General features: G+C 36.8%; 2 protein-coding genes across 3 annotated transcripts; both read left to right on the top strand.

The window, feature by feature from the left end:
- Nucleotides 1-1,475: 1,475 nt before the first annotated feature.
- On the top strand, nt 1,476-8,005 carry GTB1 (global transcription factor group B1). Its single transcript, XM_078970067.1, has 15 exons — nt 1,476-1,672; nt 1,783-1,875; nt 2,156-2,288; nt 2,367-2,454; nt 2,545-2,698; nt 2,782-3,185; nt 3,266-3,469; nt 3,551-4,057; nt 4,148-4,258; nt 4,343-5,125; nt 5,228-5,366; nt 5,437-6,611; nt 6,685-6,894; nt 6,962-7,445; nt 7,518-8,005. Exons 1-15 carry the CDS (start codon nt 1,639-1,641, stop codon nt 7,817-7,819), a joined length of 4,821 nt encoding a protein of 1,606 aa, XP_078826193.1. The 5' UTR covers nt 1,476-1,638; the 3' UTR covers nt 7,820-8,005.
- Nucleotides 8,006-11,471: 3,466 nt separating this feature from the next.
- On the top strand, nt 11,472-16,411 carry LOC145010933 (hydroxyproline-rich glycoprotein family protein). Of its 2 annotated transcripts, none has more exons than XM_078969520.1 (5): nt 11,472-11,910; nt 12,957-13,069; nt 13,179-13,547; nt 15,088-15,778; nt 15,879-16,411. In XM_078969520.1, exons 1-5 carry the CDS (start codon nt 11,679-11,681, stop codon nt 15,956-15,958), a joined length of 1,485 nt encoding a protein of 494 aa, XP_078825646.1. In that variant the 5' UTR covers nt 11,472-11,678; the 3' UTR covers nt 15,959-16,411. The 2 variants fall into 2 exon arrangements, with proteins under 2 accessions (XP_078825646.1, XP_078825647.1); XM_078969521.1 differs by having other exon boundaries at nt 15,882-16,411.
- Nucleotides 16,412-17,271: the final 860 nt, after the last annotated feature.

Genomic DNA, 17,271 nt, shown 5'->3' on the forward strand with positions numbered 1-17,271 from the left:
CTATATAAATCCGGTTAGAAAGAAAGGTTGCAAATAATATATATTCATACTTTTCATTTGGAAAAATGAAATCATAAATTAAGGACATATAATTATCAAATAATGAAATCATATTTCTAAGGAAAAAAAGAATTAACAAATAAATTCTCCTAAAAAAACATAAAATATAACGAGAAGGGAAAATTTGACAGCAAAGCATCATCCGTCCTTTAAAGTTTTGACAACACATACATTTATTGATGTAGAGAATAAGAGTTTGGACTTTCGACTTTTGGGTAAAAAAAATACAGTAAAAAACACACTTTCTCACTTCAAAACAATAACAATATACATGTAGAACGGCGAGCATGGAAATAGAGAGAGAGAAAGGCGAAGGTTGTGAGAGAGTAAGGCCAACATATACTTGTAGACGACGTTCAACCATGGTCGACATTACTCCTAAGACTATGTTTGACGTACTAGCTGAAAAAATAGCTGTTAAATAAAAAGCTAGCTGATAAAAAATAACGTTTGGTAAAACTAGCTGAAATATATAAAACTACATAAAAGGACATGTAAGAGTACGTGTTTCTATAATTAATTACAAGGTGCAGTTGAAAATTTTAAAAAAACTTCTAAAAAGTTAGTCTAAGTAGCTTTTCAAAAAGCTAGCTTATAAGCTACTTTTTGACTTACCAAACACGACAACATAAAAAAGCTCAAAAAATAAGCTAGCTGTGGCGTGTCAAACATAACCTAAAACGATGGATAACGGCAGTTTCCGGCAGGGACCCATGTGACCTTTTTTTTACCTTATATTTTCTTCTTCTTCGAGATTTGTTTTCTCAACTCTTTTGAGGTTTTTATAAAAGCTTTGAGATATTTTATGATTATTATTTTTGTATTTTTAGATTAAATGAACTAAATATGTTAATATCTTGATGATATGATAGAGTCTGATCACACTCTAATGGTGATTAGGATTTGTTAGGATTTGATTTGGATTACCAAATTCTACGGGTTTGTTTTGATTTAGAATACTTCGACAAATACTTTTTATATTCTTTTTATTTAATGTTTGCGTTCTTTTTCATTTTCACCATCATCGTCTTCTTTTTTGGCACACATCCGAACATATACATTTTGGCTAAGCATATGATAAATAGTAGACAAAAAACCGGGGAGACCATGACCCCTCCTGGTTCCCAAAAGGTTCCACCGCTGAATGTAAGTACTCGAACATTCCACGTCTCTCACCTCTTTAATGATGTAAGCTAGTGAGAGGATCACAATGGTGTCGAGTTATGCAATTTATATTCCAAATAGCATACATATGCGCGAAAATTAGGGTAAGTTGCAAATAAAAGTAAAAGTAAATGTAAAAGTAAAAAATAAAAATAAAAACCGTCAAACAATTTGTCAAAATTTACCGACATCAAGCGTATTATATGATATATAAGGCCATTTCGATTCACAATAATTTCTACCCGCTTCGTTTCATCGTTCGTCTATGCACAACGAAGCTGCGGAGACTCCGATTCACTGATATTTGTTTATTTAGCGTCTTTGTGCTTAGGGTTTCGTCGAAAGCCAACATTCTGACTGTGGATTCTTAGGGTTTTTGCTTGCATCCTTCCTGGTTTTATTAATCATTATATAATGGCTGGGAAAACTGTATTATCAGACGAAGAAGGTGTTTTTACCTACCCGAAGTTTTCAATTAACAAACACTGTCTTTGATTTATGCGTTTATTTACTAGGTTTTTGTTTTTTTGCCCGCTGGTTAATTCTACGCACGTATAGATGAGATTGAAGTTGAAGAGGACGAGAGGGAAGAGCCTGATGGGGACGCAGTCGATCCTGAAGATCGCGACGAAGAGGATGACGAGGAAGATGGTATGAATTTTCTAAAATTTGGATAACTGTATCAATAATAAATGTTGGGAATGCTATTGCTCTCTCGAAAGGTTCTTTAGGGTTTCTTTGATGTCCCTGTGCTTTCCCCCAATTGCAAAAAATCATTATATGGCCTATGTGTTTCTGAAATTTGTTGCCCACTTAATTGCGGACAATTGAAACTTCTGCATCCTTTACACTTAATGCTAATCAATTCATTCTGTCGTTTTTGAGTTTATGATTCATCTTCTAACGTGCTTTTGCTTATGACCTTAATTAGAGGAAGGAGAAGATGAGTATGAGAAAGACGGTTTCATAGTGGATGATATTGATGAAGATGAACAGGATGCTGAGGAAGAGGATAGGGCGGATAGTGATGATGAGAGACAAAAGAAGAAGAAAAGAAAGAAAAGGTAAAATCAGATTGACAAGCTTACCTTTTGTTGTGAATGCACGGCTGCCTTTCTAATTTATGCTGCACAAATCTTAAGGGAATCGGAGAAGAACTATGTTCTTGATGAAGACGACTATGAGCTTCTTCAAGATAACAACATCACTGGATTTCGACGACCAAAAGCCGTGAGTCTCTTGCTCTACATTCAGATGGTTCTTCAGCAATTATCTTTCATTCTATTTGCTTCTTAAAAACTTTCCATGTGAATCTGTCAGGAGAGTAAAAAGTTTAAGCGATTAAAGAAAGCACGGTCTGATGCTGATGAAGGGCAATCAGGATTTTCTGATGAGGATGATTATAATAGAAGTGGAAAGAGTGGGCGAAGTGCAGAGCAGAAAATCGAGCATAGTTTATTCGGGGATGATGAGGGTATTTTCTTGACTTTCTTAAAACACATTTTAGTAATCATTATCATGTATAATCATGATTAGCATTTTGCCCATAACTTTCAGGTCCACCCCTTGAGGACATTGCTGAAGAGGATCAACCCGAAGAGGAAGAGGATGGTGACATCGGTGAGGAAGAAGATGAAATGGCTGACTTCATTGTTGATGAGGAGGAGGTTGATGAACATGGTGAACCAACAAGGAGAAGGAAGGTCAACAAGAAAAAGTCAAGACAGGCCCCAGGGGTTTCCTCTAGTGCAATACAGGAAGCTCATGATATATTTGGCGATGTGGATGAGCTGTTGAGGCAACGCAAGTTAGGACTAGAAAGAATCAGTAGATATGATGATAGTGGTGAAGGGAAGGAAAGGAGGCTTGAAGATGAATTTGAACCCACCATTCTTTCCAATAAATACAAAACTGAAAAAGATGAGCACATTCGTGAGATAGATATTCCAGAAAGAATGCAGGTCACAATATTAACATTTACTTACTAACTATTTCATCCATCTATTATGTATTGATTGTTGTACAAGTTTTGTCTTTGTAGATATCTGAGGAAAGCACAGGTCCTCCACCAACAGATGAAATGAGTATAGAAGAGGAGAGTACCTGGATTCTTCATCAACTTCAAACGGGTGTGGTATTGTTTGGCAGAGGAGGCGATATAGCAACCGAAGAAGGGCATGACCTGGCAATAGTTAAGGATGACATCATGCGGTTTTTAGAATTTATGCATGTCCAGAAATTAGATGTAAGTGTTCAATCTGATCCCTATTTTAAAAGGACCAAATCTTCTTGGGATCCATGTAAGCTGTAACATCTTTATTATCAGGTACCATTTATTGCTATGTATAGGAAAGAGGAGTGCATGAGCCTTTTTAAGGATCCAGAGCCACAAGATGACAAGGAAAGTGAAAACAAATCTGAGAAAAAACCCACGCTGAGGTGGCACAAGATTCTTTGGGCTATCTTGGAGCTAGACAGAAAATGGTTGCTGCTTCAAAAACGAAAAAGCGCGTTACAGTCATACTACAACAAGCGGTTTGAAGAAGAACGAAGCGTGTATGACGAGGCACGTCTTCATTTGAACCAGAAACTGTTTGATTCAATCACCAAGTCCCTCAAAGTTGCTGAGTCAGAAAGGGAAATTGATGACGTGGACTCAAAATTTAACCTACATTTCCCACCTGGTGATACTAATATGGATGAAGGACAGTTCAAAAGACCAAAGAGGAAATCACAGTATAGTGTTTGTAGCAAAGCTGGACTATGGGAGGTTGCAACCAAGTTTGGCTACAGCTCTGAGGAATTTGGATTATTGATTTCTCTTGAACAAATGGTCAGTAAGTTGGCTAAGCTCCACAATTTGACATCCCACTTTTCACAAAATGAACCACAGTTAACTTAACTATAATGCTTTCTTATACAGAGGATGGAAGAGTTGGAAGATGCAAAGGAAACACCAGAAGAGGTGGCATCAAGGTTTACTTGTGCAATGTTTGAAAATCCTCAGGCTGTTCTCAGAGGCGCTAGGCATATGGTATTATTGTATTTTTTCCTCTTTTTTTTTTTTAAAGCTATGGTACTTCATTATGTAATGACCAAGTTATCTTGTTTTTTATAGGCTGCAATTGAAATTAGTTGTGAGCCATGTGTGAGGAAACATGTGCGCAGCATCTTCATGGACAATGCAGTGGTGTCCACTAGTCCCACATCTGATGGCAACAAGGCCATAGATTCTGATCATGAATTTGCAGGGATAAAGTGGTTGAAGGACAAACCTTTGACAAGATTTAATGATGCACAGTGGCTTCTGATTCAAAAAGCAGAAGAGGAGAAGCTTGTACAAGTATCTGTAAAGCTTCCAGCATCTGTTCACGATAAGTTGATCAGTGATGCTCATGACTACTACCTTAGTGATGGCGTGAGTAAGTCTGCCCAGTTATGGAACGAACAAAGGAAACTGATCATAAAAGATGCGTTTGATAGTTTGCTTTTACCTTCAATGGGAAAAGAAGCAAGAGGCATTTTGGCAAGCAGAGCAAAAAACTGGTTACTCATGGAATACGGAAGGTTATTATGGGATAAAGTGTCTGTGGCACCTTATCAGAAAAAAGAACACGATGTTAATTCAGATGATTATGATGGTGCACCAAGGGTTATGGCGTGCTGCTGGGGCCCAGGGAAACCTGCAACAACATTTGTGATGTTGGATTCATATGGAGAAGTTGTTGATGTGCTGTATGCTGCTTCCATCAGCATCCGTGGTCAAAATGCTAATGACCAGCAACGTAAAAAGAACGATCAACAACGTCTTGTTAAGTTCATGACAGACCACCAACCTTATGTTGTTGTTCTTGGAGCTGTCAATTTGTCTTGCAGAAGCTTAAAAGATAATATTTTTGAGGTAAACACATTGTCGCTTTCGTTTCACATATAAAATCATATCATATTGATATTAATTGCATTGTTTTTTTTTTTTATTTTTTTTATTTTATGATATGATCAGATCATTTTCAAGATGGTAGAAGAAAACCCTAGAGATCTTGGACATGACATGGAAGGTGGTGTTGTATATGGCGACGAGTCTCTCCCACACCTGTATGAAAATTCTCGCATATCATCCGAACAGCTTCAACCGCAACCGGGTAATTAAATATATTTGATGCCAAAGTATTTTTACTTGAAATCTAATATATATTTTTTATGAAATTTCAGGAATTGTAAGGCGAGCGGTGGGCCTAGGACGATACCTTCAAAACCCATTAGCAATGGTTGCAACCCTGTGTGGGCCTGCAAAGGAGATATTATCCTGGAAACTGAGTCCTTTAGAAAGCTTTCTAACTCCTGATGAGAAATACGGGATGGTTGAACAGATCATGGTGGATGCCACCAACCAAGTGGGCCTTGACATCAACTTAGCCATAAGTCACGAATGGCTTTTTGGTCCTTTGCAGTTCATTTCTGGGCTGGGACCCCGTAAAGCCGCTTCTTTACAGCGGTCATTAGTGAGGGCTGGGTCGATATACACGAGAAAGGACCTGTTGAACCACGGTCTGGACAAGAAGGTGTTTGTAAATGCTGTTGGGTTTTTACGTGTTCGGCGGAGTGGAAACGCCGCCAGCAGCAGCCAGTTCATTGATTTGTTGGATGACACCAGAATCCACCCGGAATCGTATGGTCTTGCGCAGGAATTGGCTAAAGAGGTGTTCAGAAAACATTCAGGAGGAGATGATGGAAACGATGATGAGGATATGCTGGAAATGGCAATCGAGCATGTGAGAGAACACCCTAATCAGTTGAGGAGTCTGAAGGTGGATAACTATGCAAGATCCAAGAAACAGGAGAACAAGAAGGTGACTCTGAATGATATGAGATCGGAGTTGATTCAAGGTTTTCAAGACTGGCGGAGACCGTATGTGGAACCGAATGACGACCAAGCCTTTTATATGATATGTGGGGAAAGTGAGGATACGCTGTGCGAGGGTAAAATCGTCCAGGCCACTGTTCGTAGGGTTCAACCTCAAAAGGCGATATGCTCTCTCGATTCGGGGCTCACCGGTATGCTCAACAAGGAAGATTATAGTGATGTACGGAGGGATAATAATGATTTGACTGAAAGTCTGAATGAAGGGGACATCATCACTGCAAAGATAAAATCAATTGAGAAAAAGAGGTACATGGTTTTCTTAAGCTGTAAAGACAGTGAGTTAAGGAGTGACTTCTCTCAAAACTATAAGACCAAGGATCCGTATTATTTTGAAGACCGTGACAATTCAGAAATTGAAAAAGAAAAAGCAAATAAAGCAAAAGCGCTGGCAAAGAAGCATTTCAAATCAAGAATGATTGTTCATCCTCGCTTCCAGAATATCACAGCGGATGAAGCAATGGAGGTATATATGAAATGTATGTTAATTGTGAAGTTTAATAAAGTCTTTTACATATTTTGTTTTTCTGTCCCACCAGATGCTGTCTGATAAGGAGCCTGGTGAGAGCATTGTTCGTCCTAGCTCACGTGGGCCCTCGTACCTAACACTGACACTCAAAATCTATGATGGTGTTTATGCTCACAAAGACATTATAGAAGGTGGAAAGGAGAATAAGGACATTACAAGCATGTTACGGCTTGGAAAAACACTAAAAATAGGAGAGGATGTATTTGAAGATCTAGATGAGGTATCTAATAATCCTATTTCATGGCATTATGGATTATTCTTAAGTTGCTTATTGTGGGGTGTTGCAGGTGATGGATCGGTATGTTGATCCTTTAGTGACACATTTAAAGACGATGTTGGGTTATAGGAAGTTTAAAGATGGGGAGAAAGCTGAAGTGGATGAGAGTTTAAGGAAAGAAAAACTTGAGAATCCATCGAGGATTGTTTACTCATTTGGTATATCCCATGAACACCCAGGCACATTTATCTTGACATACATACGAAGCTCCAATCCGCATCATGAGTATATTGGATTGTATCCCAAGGGGTTTAAATTCAGAAAGAAAATGTTTGAGGAAATCGACAGACTTGTCGCATATTTTCAAAGACACATTGATGATCCACATGATGCGGGACCCTCCATTCGGTCTGTTGCTGCCATGGTGCCCATGCGCAGCCCTGCAGGTGGTGGCTGGGGTGGTGGCAGCGGCGGCGGCGGCTCTAATAATAGCAGCGACTGGAGAGGTTCATCTGGAGATCGAGAAAGAACATCGACTCCGAGTTCTAGACCAGGTGAGCCTCAGCCTCGGCCTCGTGGATAATTGGATTCAGTTTATTTATTTATTTGACTTACATGTGTTGCAGGTAGAGGTGATTTCAGGAGTGGTGGTGGTGGTCACGAAAGCGGTGTGCCGAGACCTTACGGCGGTGGTGGACGTGGGCGGGGCCGAGGGCGGGGGTCATTTAACAACCGTGGTGGAGACGATAGGTCTAAGGATTGGGAAGAAGGGTGGGGGGGTTTCCCAGGTGGAAAAACTCAGAACTCTCCGGGAGGAGAGGCTTTTAATGGCGGTTGGGCTGATGGTGGTGGTAGTGGTGGCGGCGGCGGCGGCAAGAGAAGCTCTGTGCAATCAGATAGTGGTGCAGGGTGGTCGAGCGGGTGGTAGCATGGCAGGGTTCAACCATCTCTTGTTTTACATAAACTGGAACTTTGTATCTACAGATGTATTGTTTATTGTTAGATTTAAAAATTTTGGTTTTAGTTTCAGTTTGAGTTTGTAGGTGCTGTTCTGTTTTATGATGAAATACAGAATGCCAAGTACGAAAGTTGCTTGGTTTTTACTTTTAGGCAAGTCATACGGATACTGATCTTGTTAGATTTAAAAAAAAAATGTCTTATTTGACCATAAAATTGTAGATTTTATCTCCTTACTCAGTAGGCTTGCCAAAGTTAACTTACCTGTTATGACCTGTTTCTAGAATCTGGTAGGTAAAAAAATCAGTTTTGATGACAGATTTTTAAATTTGTTATTTTGGAGTTTATTAATTTTAAAGTAAATTACATATTGGTCCCTTCTGATTAGGTTTCATCACATCCGTGGTCTAACTTTCTGGATTGTTTCAAGATTGTTCTTATTTCAAACTAATTTAGCAAGGTTAGTTCTACTAAACTAACCTTGCCAGTTTGCTACTGTTAATAACCCTCATGTGCCATGTCTACGAGGGTACTTCACTATTTTGGTTCTTTTGCCGTTGAGTCTATTTCCTCCATTGTCGCATCGTTTGCAGCTCGGTGGCATTGTCATAAGTAGCTTAAACACTCCCGATGTTGTCACCATCGAATCCTAAATTATAATCAAGTAGAATCAAGTGCATAAACCATCCTACACTATATTCAAGTAGAATCAAGTACACCGTGTCACAATTAATGCAGAATGTAGAGTAGGGCAAGTAAATGCTATCATGTGAAGTGTATACATTAAAACCTCTATAAATTAATAATGATAAGATTGAAATATTTTATTAATTTAGCAAAATATTATTATATCGAAAAATTAATAAATTATTAATTTAAAGAGTTGATCTATATTCGTGAGCAACTCTCAAATTAATGCATCGACTTTCAAAATTTAATGCATTGACTTTCAAAATTTTTGTGTCCGTTCATTTTACCTATTTGAATAAAATATAAACAAAGACCTACAAAATTCTCATGTACATTCACACTAATAAATCTGTCAAGTTCAATGTACATAGAGCTAGATTGATCACTATAAAATGTCTAATGATAAATTTCAAAATCACATCGTGGATACCGTTTCAAAATTCGGTTGATGATGATTTAGTACATTTGGAAACAGTCACTCGAAAAGAAACATTAATGAATTTAGGCATTTTGAGCAAATGGGTTGGGCCTTTGTTTTAGGCCAATTAAAAAAAGGGTAAAAAAGTCTTTTACCCTGGATGTTGGACATGTAATTTAGATTCTTGATTATGGGTCGAGATCCGATTATTAATTGGATACTATTTGATGATGTTAGCGTGAAGATTTTCCGGATCAGCAGACCAAGATTTTATCCGAGAGATTCAACAGCTTGAGGTGATTTTTCTCACTGTGTTTAGCGGGTCAAAGACACTAATGTCGGCTCATGGTTATTATGATTAGGATGTTAGTTGGTTGTGTGACTCATGCATGTATGAGATGTGTTTATATGTATGCCGGGCGGGGACCGAAGTCGGGCGGAGCCTGATGATTATATTGTATGCTATTTATCTTTGTGATTTTTGCATGTGTTTGTATGTATACCGGGTGAGACCCGATGCCAGGTGGGGCGTGATGACTGACATATTTGTTCCGAGAGGGGCTCGAAGCCGAACGGGGCCCATTATATGTTTGATATGTGGTATTTTGGGGAACTCACTAAGCTTTGTGCTTACGGTTTTCAGTTTACGTTTCAGGATACCTCTAATTCAAAAGGAAAGAGCTCGGGATGATTGCAGTGCATACACCACATTGTTCCGCATTTGATATTACTCTAATGTACTTGGATGTTTATTGATACAATCTGATTCGCTATGGTTTTATAATATTGTTTTGGATAATGGTTTTATTAATTTAAAAATTAAAAATTTTAGTCTTAATTTTTGGGACGTTACAAACATGTTGTAGAATAGGATCAACGGCATAAAATGAGTTGTTTCAATGGTTGACCACCCTATTATTGTTTCTCAAAATTATATAGGATAAATTTAAGAGCTTTTAAGGGAAAGCTTAAGGAGGGTAAAATATGCATGATTATTGTGATTGCTAACTATAACATCCTCAAAATTTGGTTTAAACTTCATAAGATATTGTTTATTTTTCCTTGGAAAAACCTTGCACCACATTTACAAACACAAATTAAAGTCAAAACAAATTAACATAATTAATCTCCATTAATTTACAATCCATAAACAACAAGAGACAATAAAACCAAATCAATCTACAAACCTGCAACTTTTTTGATCCTTTGTTTTTATCACAAACTATCAAATGAAGTAATCCAGACAACTAAAACAAAACCTATATGAAATTTTCAATGAAGTAATGAATAAATCTAGATGAAAAATGAAATGAACATGATCTATTAATGTAAAAAATAATATAGAAAGAATACAAATCAAGAAAACCATACCCAAACCACACATACACACCATATATGATATGAATTGGACATAAAAGAACACCACACTGATTGATTGAATTCAATTTCACATGCATTAATTTGGAAGGAAAACATATATGGAACATTTTTGAGAGATATAATCAAATGTTGAAACACCTCAAGTTTCTTTATAGAGATTTATAATTATAGAAAGGAAATTAAGTCCACATGAAATATTAGAAAAAGTGAAGTACTTGAGATCAATCCGATTTGACTCAACCGATTTAGACTCCCCAAACTCCTAAATTATAGTAACAACAACTAATCAAGCTTTAAGCTCGATAATAGGCTTGATCTTTTAACGATTGAGTTTGTTAGGGTGCCTATAGATAATAGGTTTTTTCATTTAATGATTATGAATTTAGGGTAATGTTGGTGAGTTAGAAATAAGGGAGGGAATAGTGATAGTTACGTTTTTTAGTAAACCGACAACTGTGATATAAGCGTGGGTGTCAATTATATTGTCTGTATATGGATGGTTATATGTGTTTCATATATAATATAACATTTGTTTCGCGATCTCGATCTCTGGTAATGGTGAAGAAGCTCGATGATGTTGGTGGTTTAGGTTTACTAGTATGATGGGAGGGAAAATATATAACTTATGAGGGAATGTGGATGTTATAGTAAACATATCAAGTTGGTGAATGTTTCTTGTCAAGATGATGTGAGAGAAAAATAGAGGGGACAAGAGATAAAGAAGAGAACGAAAGTTCAAAAAGATGATGATTTTTATGGTAGTTAGAGAAAGAAAGTTAAAAAAGATAATGATTTTTATAGTAGTTTCGGAAGAATGGAAACATTCGAAAAGATAATGTGGTGAGACCCATTTTCTTTTATTATTAACCTTTTAAAAAAGAGAAAAAAAAAATACCAAAACCGTGATTTCAACATTTCACAAAAAGTTAACCCTTTATTTATAACAATGTTAGTTATAAAGACCATTATTGTAAAAATTTTCAAACATAAGTACGATCTATGAAAAAAATTCTTCCTAAGGACCAAATATGATATCTTTTCCAAAAAGACCATTTATGTAAAATTGTGTATTAATAAAATTGGAAAACCGTTAAATGCAAGAATTTAAAGTAAATCTTAAACATCACATTCTCGAAGCAAAAATCCATCACTTTCCTTCACACTAACACTAAACACGAAGTTAATAAAACTCTACTCTTTACTCTCTCCCAACACCCCCAAACCCTATATCAAAATCCAGCCCTCTTCTCTCTCTATCTCTGCAGCCATGGACTCTCCAACAACTCACACCAGCAATGGGGAAGAAGATTGATTCAATTAGAAACAACCCACATTCCCCGATATGGGAAAGGGGGAAGAAGAGCCCTTACCCACTACCATCGCTCATTCACAATCAACTCCTCGTAATGCAGACAATTGTTCTTGCTGTTGTAGGATTGCTCATTTATTCCGGTTTCGATGTGTGTTTATTTTGATCCTTGGACTCTCGGTCTTGCTCTCTGCTGTTTTCTGGCTGCCCCCGTTTTTTCGCCACGGAGATAAGGGGGATCTAGATCTCGATTCTCATTATAAAGGTTAGTAAGGAGATATTGTCCTTTTTTTTATTTTTTTTTTCCCTTGTAGGTTGTTTATATCTTAATCCGAGCATCGCGGCATTACTCGTAACATACAGATCCCCATCTGCTTTTAGTCTAGTTTCGATTATTTCGCACTGAATTGTGTCGTTTAGGGTTGAATTGCTGCAGTTATGCTTTGTGGATTTGTTGTTTCTTACTTTTTGAAGTTTTAGTTGGTTTAATTTATTTAGATTTGTCGGTGCTTAGGTCTACAGTGCCGTATTAACCGCGATTCTTCTCAGATTATGTGATCAACGGATAATTACATAACTGTTTTTGTTTTTGTTTTTTTTCACCTTTATATCATATAAATGCTCGAATTCAACTTAGGTAATGAATCGTTTACTGTTCAGTTGTTGATTGAAAATTGGAGGTTGTGATAATTCGTCTAAACCTCTAAATGGTAATTTATGTACACCAGCTGTGCTGTGTTTGGTAATCAGTTTATAGCTATGAAGGTTTTATTGGACTTCTTCTGCATTCTTTCTTTTCTTGCTTAGACTATTCATACGAATTAGATTGTTATAGACTGTTGGGAGCCGAGGATATAGGAAGAAGATAAATAATCTGGAGAATCTGATGTGGAGATTCCAGACTTCAAATTGCTGCATGTATCTATGAAGACATTAACATTCTAATAGTTCTTTTCATGCTCAGTTGTTGTGTAACTTTGACATAATGGGACAAGCCTCTTCCCAAATAGGTGTAACCTTTCTTTTTCATGTCCAGGACTCGATCCGAAGTTATCTGTTTGTTCATTTCTGAATCTTTACTAAATATTGGTGATGATGATTTTGGTGCACAATATTTCCCTATTGAGGGGCATATTACATATGTAACCAATTGTCAAAGCACTTACAGATTTTGATAAAACTAGCACCTTCTATTGCAACCCCTTAAAGTTTTGATGCTTTAAGATAATTGTGGAAAGACTCATTAGTTGCTGTAGCCTATATGCTGTTCAAAGACTCATATGCTAATGTCGTTTTGGTTCCACTTTGTAGGTCATGACATAGTAGCAACTTTTATGGTTGAGAAGCCATTGTCTTTGCTGGAAGATGATTTTCCACAGCTTGGGGGTGATATATTTGATGAAATGAGAGTTCCCACAACCAAGGCATTCTCTCTCTCTCTCTCTCTCTCTCTCTCTCTCTCTCTCTCCCTCTCTCTCTCTCTCTCTCTCTCTCTCTCTGTAATTTCATTTATTGAACTTGTTTGTTGTTCAGGTTGTAATCATAACAGCAGAAAGCTCGGGATCAAATACAACCAAGATCGTTTTTGGTGTTGATCCTGATGAACACAATTCAAAGATTCCATCATACGCTAAAAGTGTAGTAAGAGATTCGTTTGTATCTATTGTTCTTGGTCAATCACCCCTGCGTTTGACCGAATCTTTATTCGGGCAACCATCTTCTTTTGAGGTCCTGAAATTTGTTGGAGGAATTACAGTCACCCCTGACCAGAGTGCATACCCATTACAAAAGGTCCAAATAAGGTTCAACTTCACATTGAACTTCTCTATTGAACAAATATTAGACCACTTTGATGAACTCACAATCCAGCTCAGATCAGGCCTGCATCTTGCTCAATATGAGGTACTAATCTAATCTTTTTTCCTTATATTATTTAGGGTTTGTATTGAAATCCACCATCCAACTATTCACCATGTCCACATTTGGTCAATCTGGATTTTTTGGTACATCTAGAGCCCCTAAACTTTTTATGTTTGTATCGAATACACAATTATGACTGGCTATAGCCTGTAAATTTTCGGTTATAATGGCGTAATTAGCACCACAAAAAGAGTTTAGGGATCTTTGAGGGATAAAAAAGAAATTCAGAGCGACCAATGCGGACAACAAATAGTTGGTCATTAATATATAGTTTTATCATTTATAGAGTAAATTACACGAATGGTCCTTATGGTTTAGGGTAATTTGCGCCTTCGGTCCCTAACTTATTTTTCTAACTCGGAAGGTCCTTACTGTTTGTGTTTGTTACGCGCTTGGTCCCTGTTTTACCTAAAAAGACTATTTTACTCTTGATTTTTTAATTTATTTAACTAAACACACCCCCAAACCCATCCCCTTCACCTTACCTTATCAACCCCACTATTTTTCTCTATTTAAATAATAGTCTTTTTAGGAAAAACAAGGACCAAACGCGTAATAAAAACAAACAGTAAGGATCAAGCGTGTAACAAAAACAAACAGTAGGGACCTTCCGAGTTAAAAAAAAAAGTTAGGGACTAAGCGCGAAAATTACCCCTAACCATAGGGACCATTCGTGTAATTTACTCTCATTTATATGTATGTATTTCATAGTTTAATTGGCAATATCTGTTTTAACATCGAGTTTGTAGTTTTTATACCAATTTATCATTAACTTGTAGTTCCAATTATCCATTTATGATCATTTAAACACCAGTTAGCCATGATTTAATCACAAATTTGTATTTTTTTTATCATCAACTTAAGAATACTGTTTCGTTGAAGAATACTACAAAAATCAATCATTTTTATGTATTTTACAAGTTATAAAATACTCAACTCTTGTTCACAACAAAAAAGAGGTATTTTTATATTAATAAGAAAAAATTAATATTCATAGTAACTTTATATCTATTAAAGTCGATTGCTTTTCAAAATAATTGTTTTAGTTTGTTATTGAAAATACCAAGTGTTATAAATTAGTTAGTTATTTACATATCATTATGAAATAATAAGATAAAGATATCGGTTTATTAATATCCAGTAGTATAAAGGTATTGATGTTAAAAATACATCTAGTATCATAAATTACATAGTTGTTTATAAATTATCACTGTGTCATGTTTTCTATACCAAAAATGATAATATTGGCTTATTATATAGTGTAAGGTCTCAATTTCATATGAATAACAAACTAAAAATTTTAAGGTAAATATCCAAAGATAAGATAAATGTTTACCAAATCTAGTTGACAACATCCTAAATAATTAGCAACGTAATTCATTACGGGTCCCTAAACAATTTTTTTCTTTTTTTTGTTGCACTGATTATACCTGTATAAAAACTAAGAAGTTGTGGGAGCCTTTTTGTTCTATTGATGAAGATGATGGCATTAATTTAAATTTTTTTATAAAATGCAATGCAGAACTTGCATGTTAGTTTGACGAATCCACAAGGGTCAACAGTGGCTCCATATACAACTGTACAGTCATCAGTGGTTCTAGCCATTGGGACGCCATCCATGGCCAGGTCAAAACAGTTGGCTCAGACCATTAAGGGCTCACCAACTCAAAATCTTGGACTCAATAACACTCAATTCGGGAAGGTCAAGCAAATTAGCCTTTCCTCTATCTCCCTTAATTCTTCTTCTTCTGGTGCTGCTGGTGCTCCGGTACCTTCTCCTTCCCCCCTACCAAATCCACCTCCTCAACCCCACCACCATCATCACCACCACCACCACCACCATGATAAGCCATTGCCGCCTGCTAAACCACCTTCCCCTGCTGCCCTACCAGTACCACCGACCCCCGCTCCGACCCCTTCACCTCATCCAAAGTCTCCAGCTTGTCATCCTGGCTACCACAAGAAGAAGCATCCTCCTCTCTTTCCTCCCGTCTCTCAGCCAGCTCCTCCGCCACATATTCCTCCTCCACCACCGCCACCACCACCGCCACGATCACCACCTCCACCACCGCCTCTCCCGCCACCACCACCTGTAACGGAAACAATCCCTGCATCAAGCCCGCTGCCAAACGTAGTCTTTGCGCGAAGTCATCCCCCCACTGATACATACCCTTCCGATGCACCATCACCAGGCCCATATTCGCAACCATCTTGTAAGTTAATTTTATATTACCTTTTTTTAAAAAAAAAATATATATATATATAAATCATGGGTTTGAATCTCTGATATGATTTATGTTTGGGAACGAACAGCAGCATGTGCAGGTGTTGATTTGAGGGCAATTACGACCTTTCTAGTTACTGTGACGTTACACGTGTTGTTGCAAAAATGAGAGGGAGGGCAGGCATTCTATTCTATAATCAAACTTTTGGGCACTTGACATAAAAAACAAACAAACAAAAATGTTTTTGTATAATTCCTTCCAACTGGAACTGGAGCTGTACGAGTGGAGGAGCAATGCAAAAAGACGAGCCTGCCCTCACGGTTCCGAGTGGATATATAATTTGTGGTTGTTTTGTAAATATAAGTTGAAGAGAGGGCTGATGGTCGATGGTGTTTTCAGGTCAAAGTCACGGAGGTGACGGGCCCTTGATTACATTTGTCATTGGTCCCTGTTTTGTGTATGATTTTCTCTTCGCTAAGTTGGAAGGGAAATTGAACAAACAGATGTACCACATCACGTCACGTCACGTTTTATCTTTTTTTCCCTTTTGTTGCTAATCTATATTCTAAAGCCACGTGTATGCGTATGGTGTGTGTTAAATGTTAAAACGCCTTTTTTTTTTTTCTTTGGGTCACCAGTTAAGTAATACTATTAGTCCCATCTAGTGGACCCTATGGCCCGATTATATAAGTTGGGCTTTCGCCAGGGCCTGGTCATAATCTTTTAAAGGCTTGGTCAACCCAATATTTGAACTCTATTAGCACACTTAGTCTAAGGTTGTCAAGATCGGGATTTTGATTCTATCTATGAAAACCTTGTTGGATCGTAATAGGATTTTTTTGTATAGGCTTGGTAATCGTGTCGTGTTTGGGTTGGCGGGTCAACCCCAACATGACTTATTTAACTATACAGATCACGGGTTGGTGGGTTTGAAACATAAATTTATAAACGACCTGTTAACCTACATTTATACGGGTTTGCAGGTAGACGGGTTTGTAGGTTAGATTCTATAAATAAAATAGATAATTAAACATGAATAATTTTTAGATGCAAATGAAAATTAAAAACATTTATGGAACCATGTTCAAACTAAAACATTAATCAAAATATAGGCAAATTCAAATGCTAATGTGATAGCCGCAATTCTCATATTTTCTTCCAAAAGACAATCAATTTTCCAATATTGTTTTCTTTTTTATGATGAACTTTAATCTTCAAGTAGAAATAATGTGCAAGGTTAAAACACACATAAATAAAAATATATAAATATTGTTTGAATAACTCACCAAACATCAAGGTCACGGGTCAAATGGTACAATAATCTTATGGAAGATAATGACATCTTATCCTAGTACCCTACATTACGAATAATATAATGCATTTAATATATATATATATATATATATATATATATATATATATATATATATATATATATATATATATATATATATATATATATATACACTAGTGGTGCACCC

The sequence above is a fragment of the Lactuca saligna genome, chromosome 8 (genome assembly GCF_052625555.1).
Source record: "Lactuca saligna cultivar CGN05327 chromosome 8, ASM5262555v1, whole genome shotgun sequence".
NCBI lineage: Eukaryota > Viridiplantae > Streptophyta > Magnoliopsida > Asterales > Asteraceae > Lactuca > Lactuca saligna.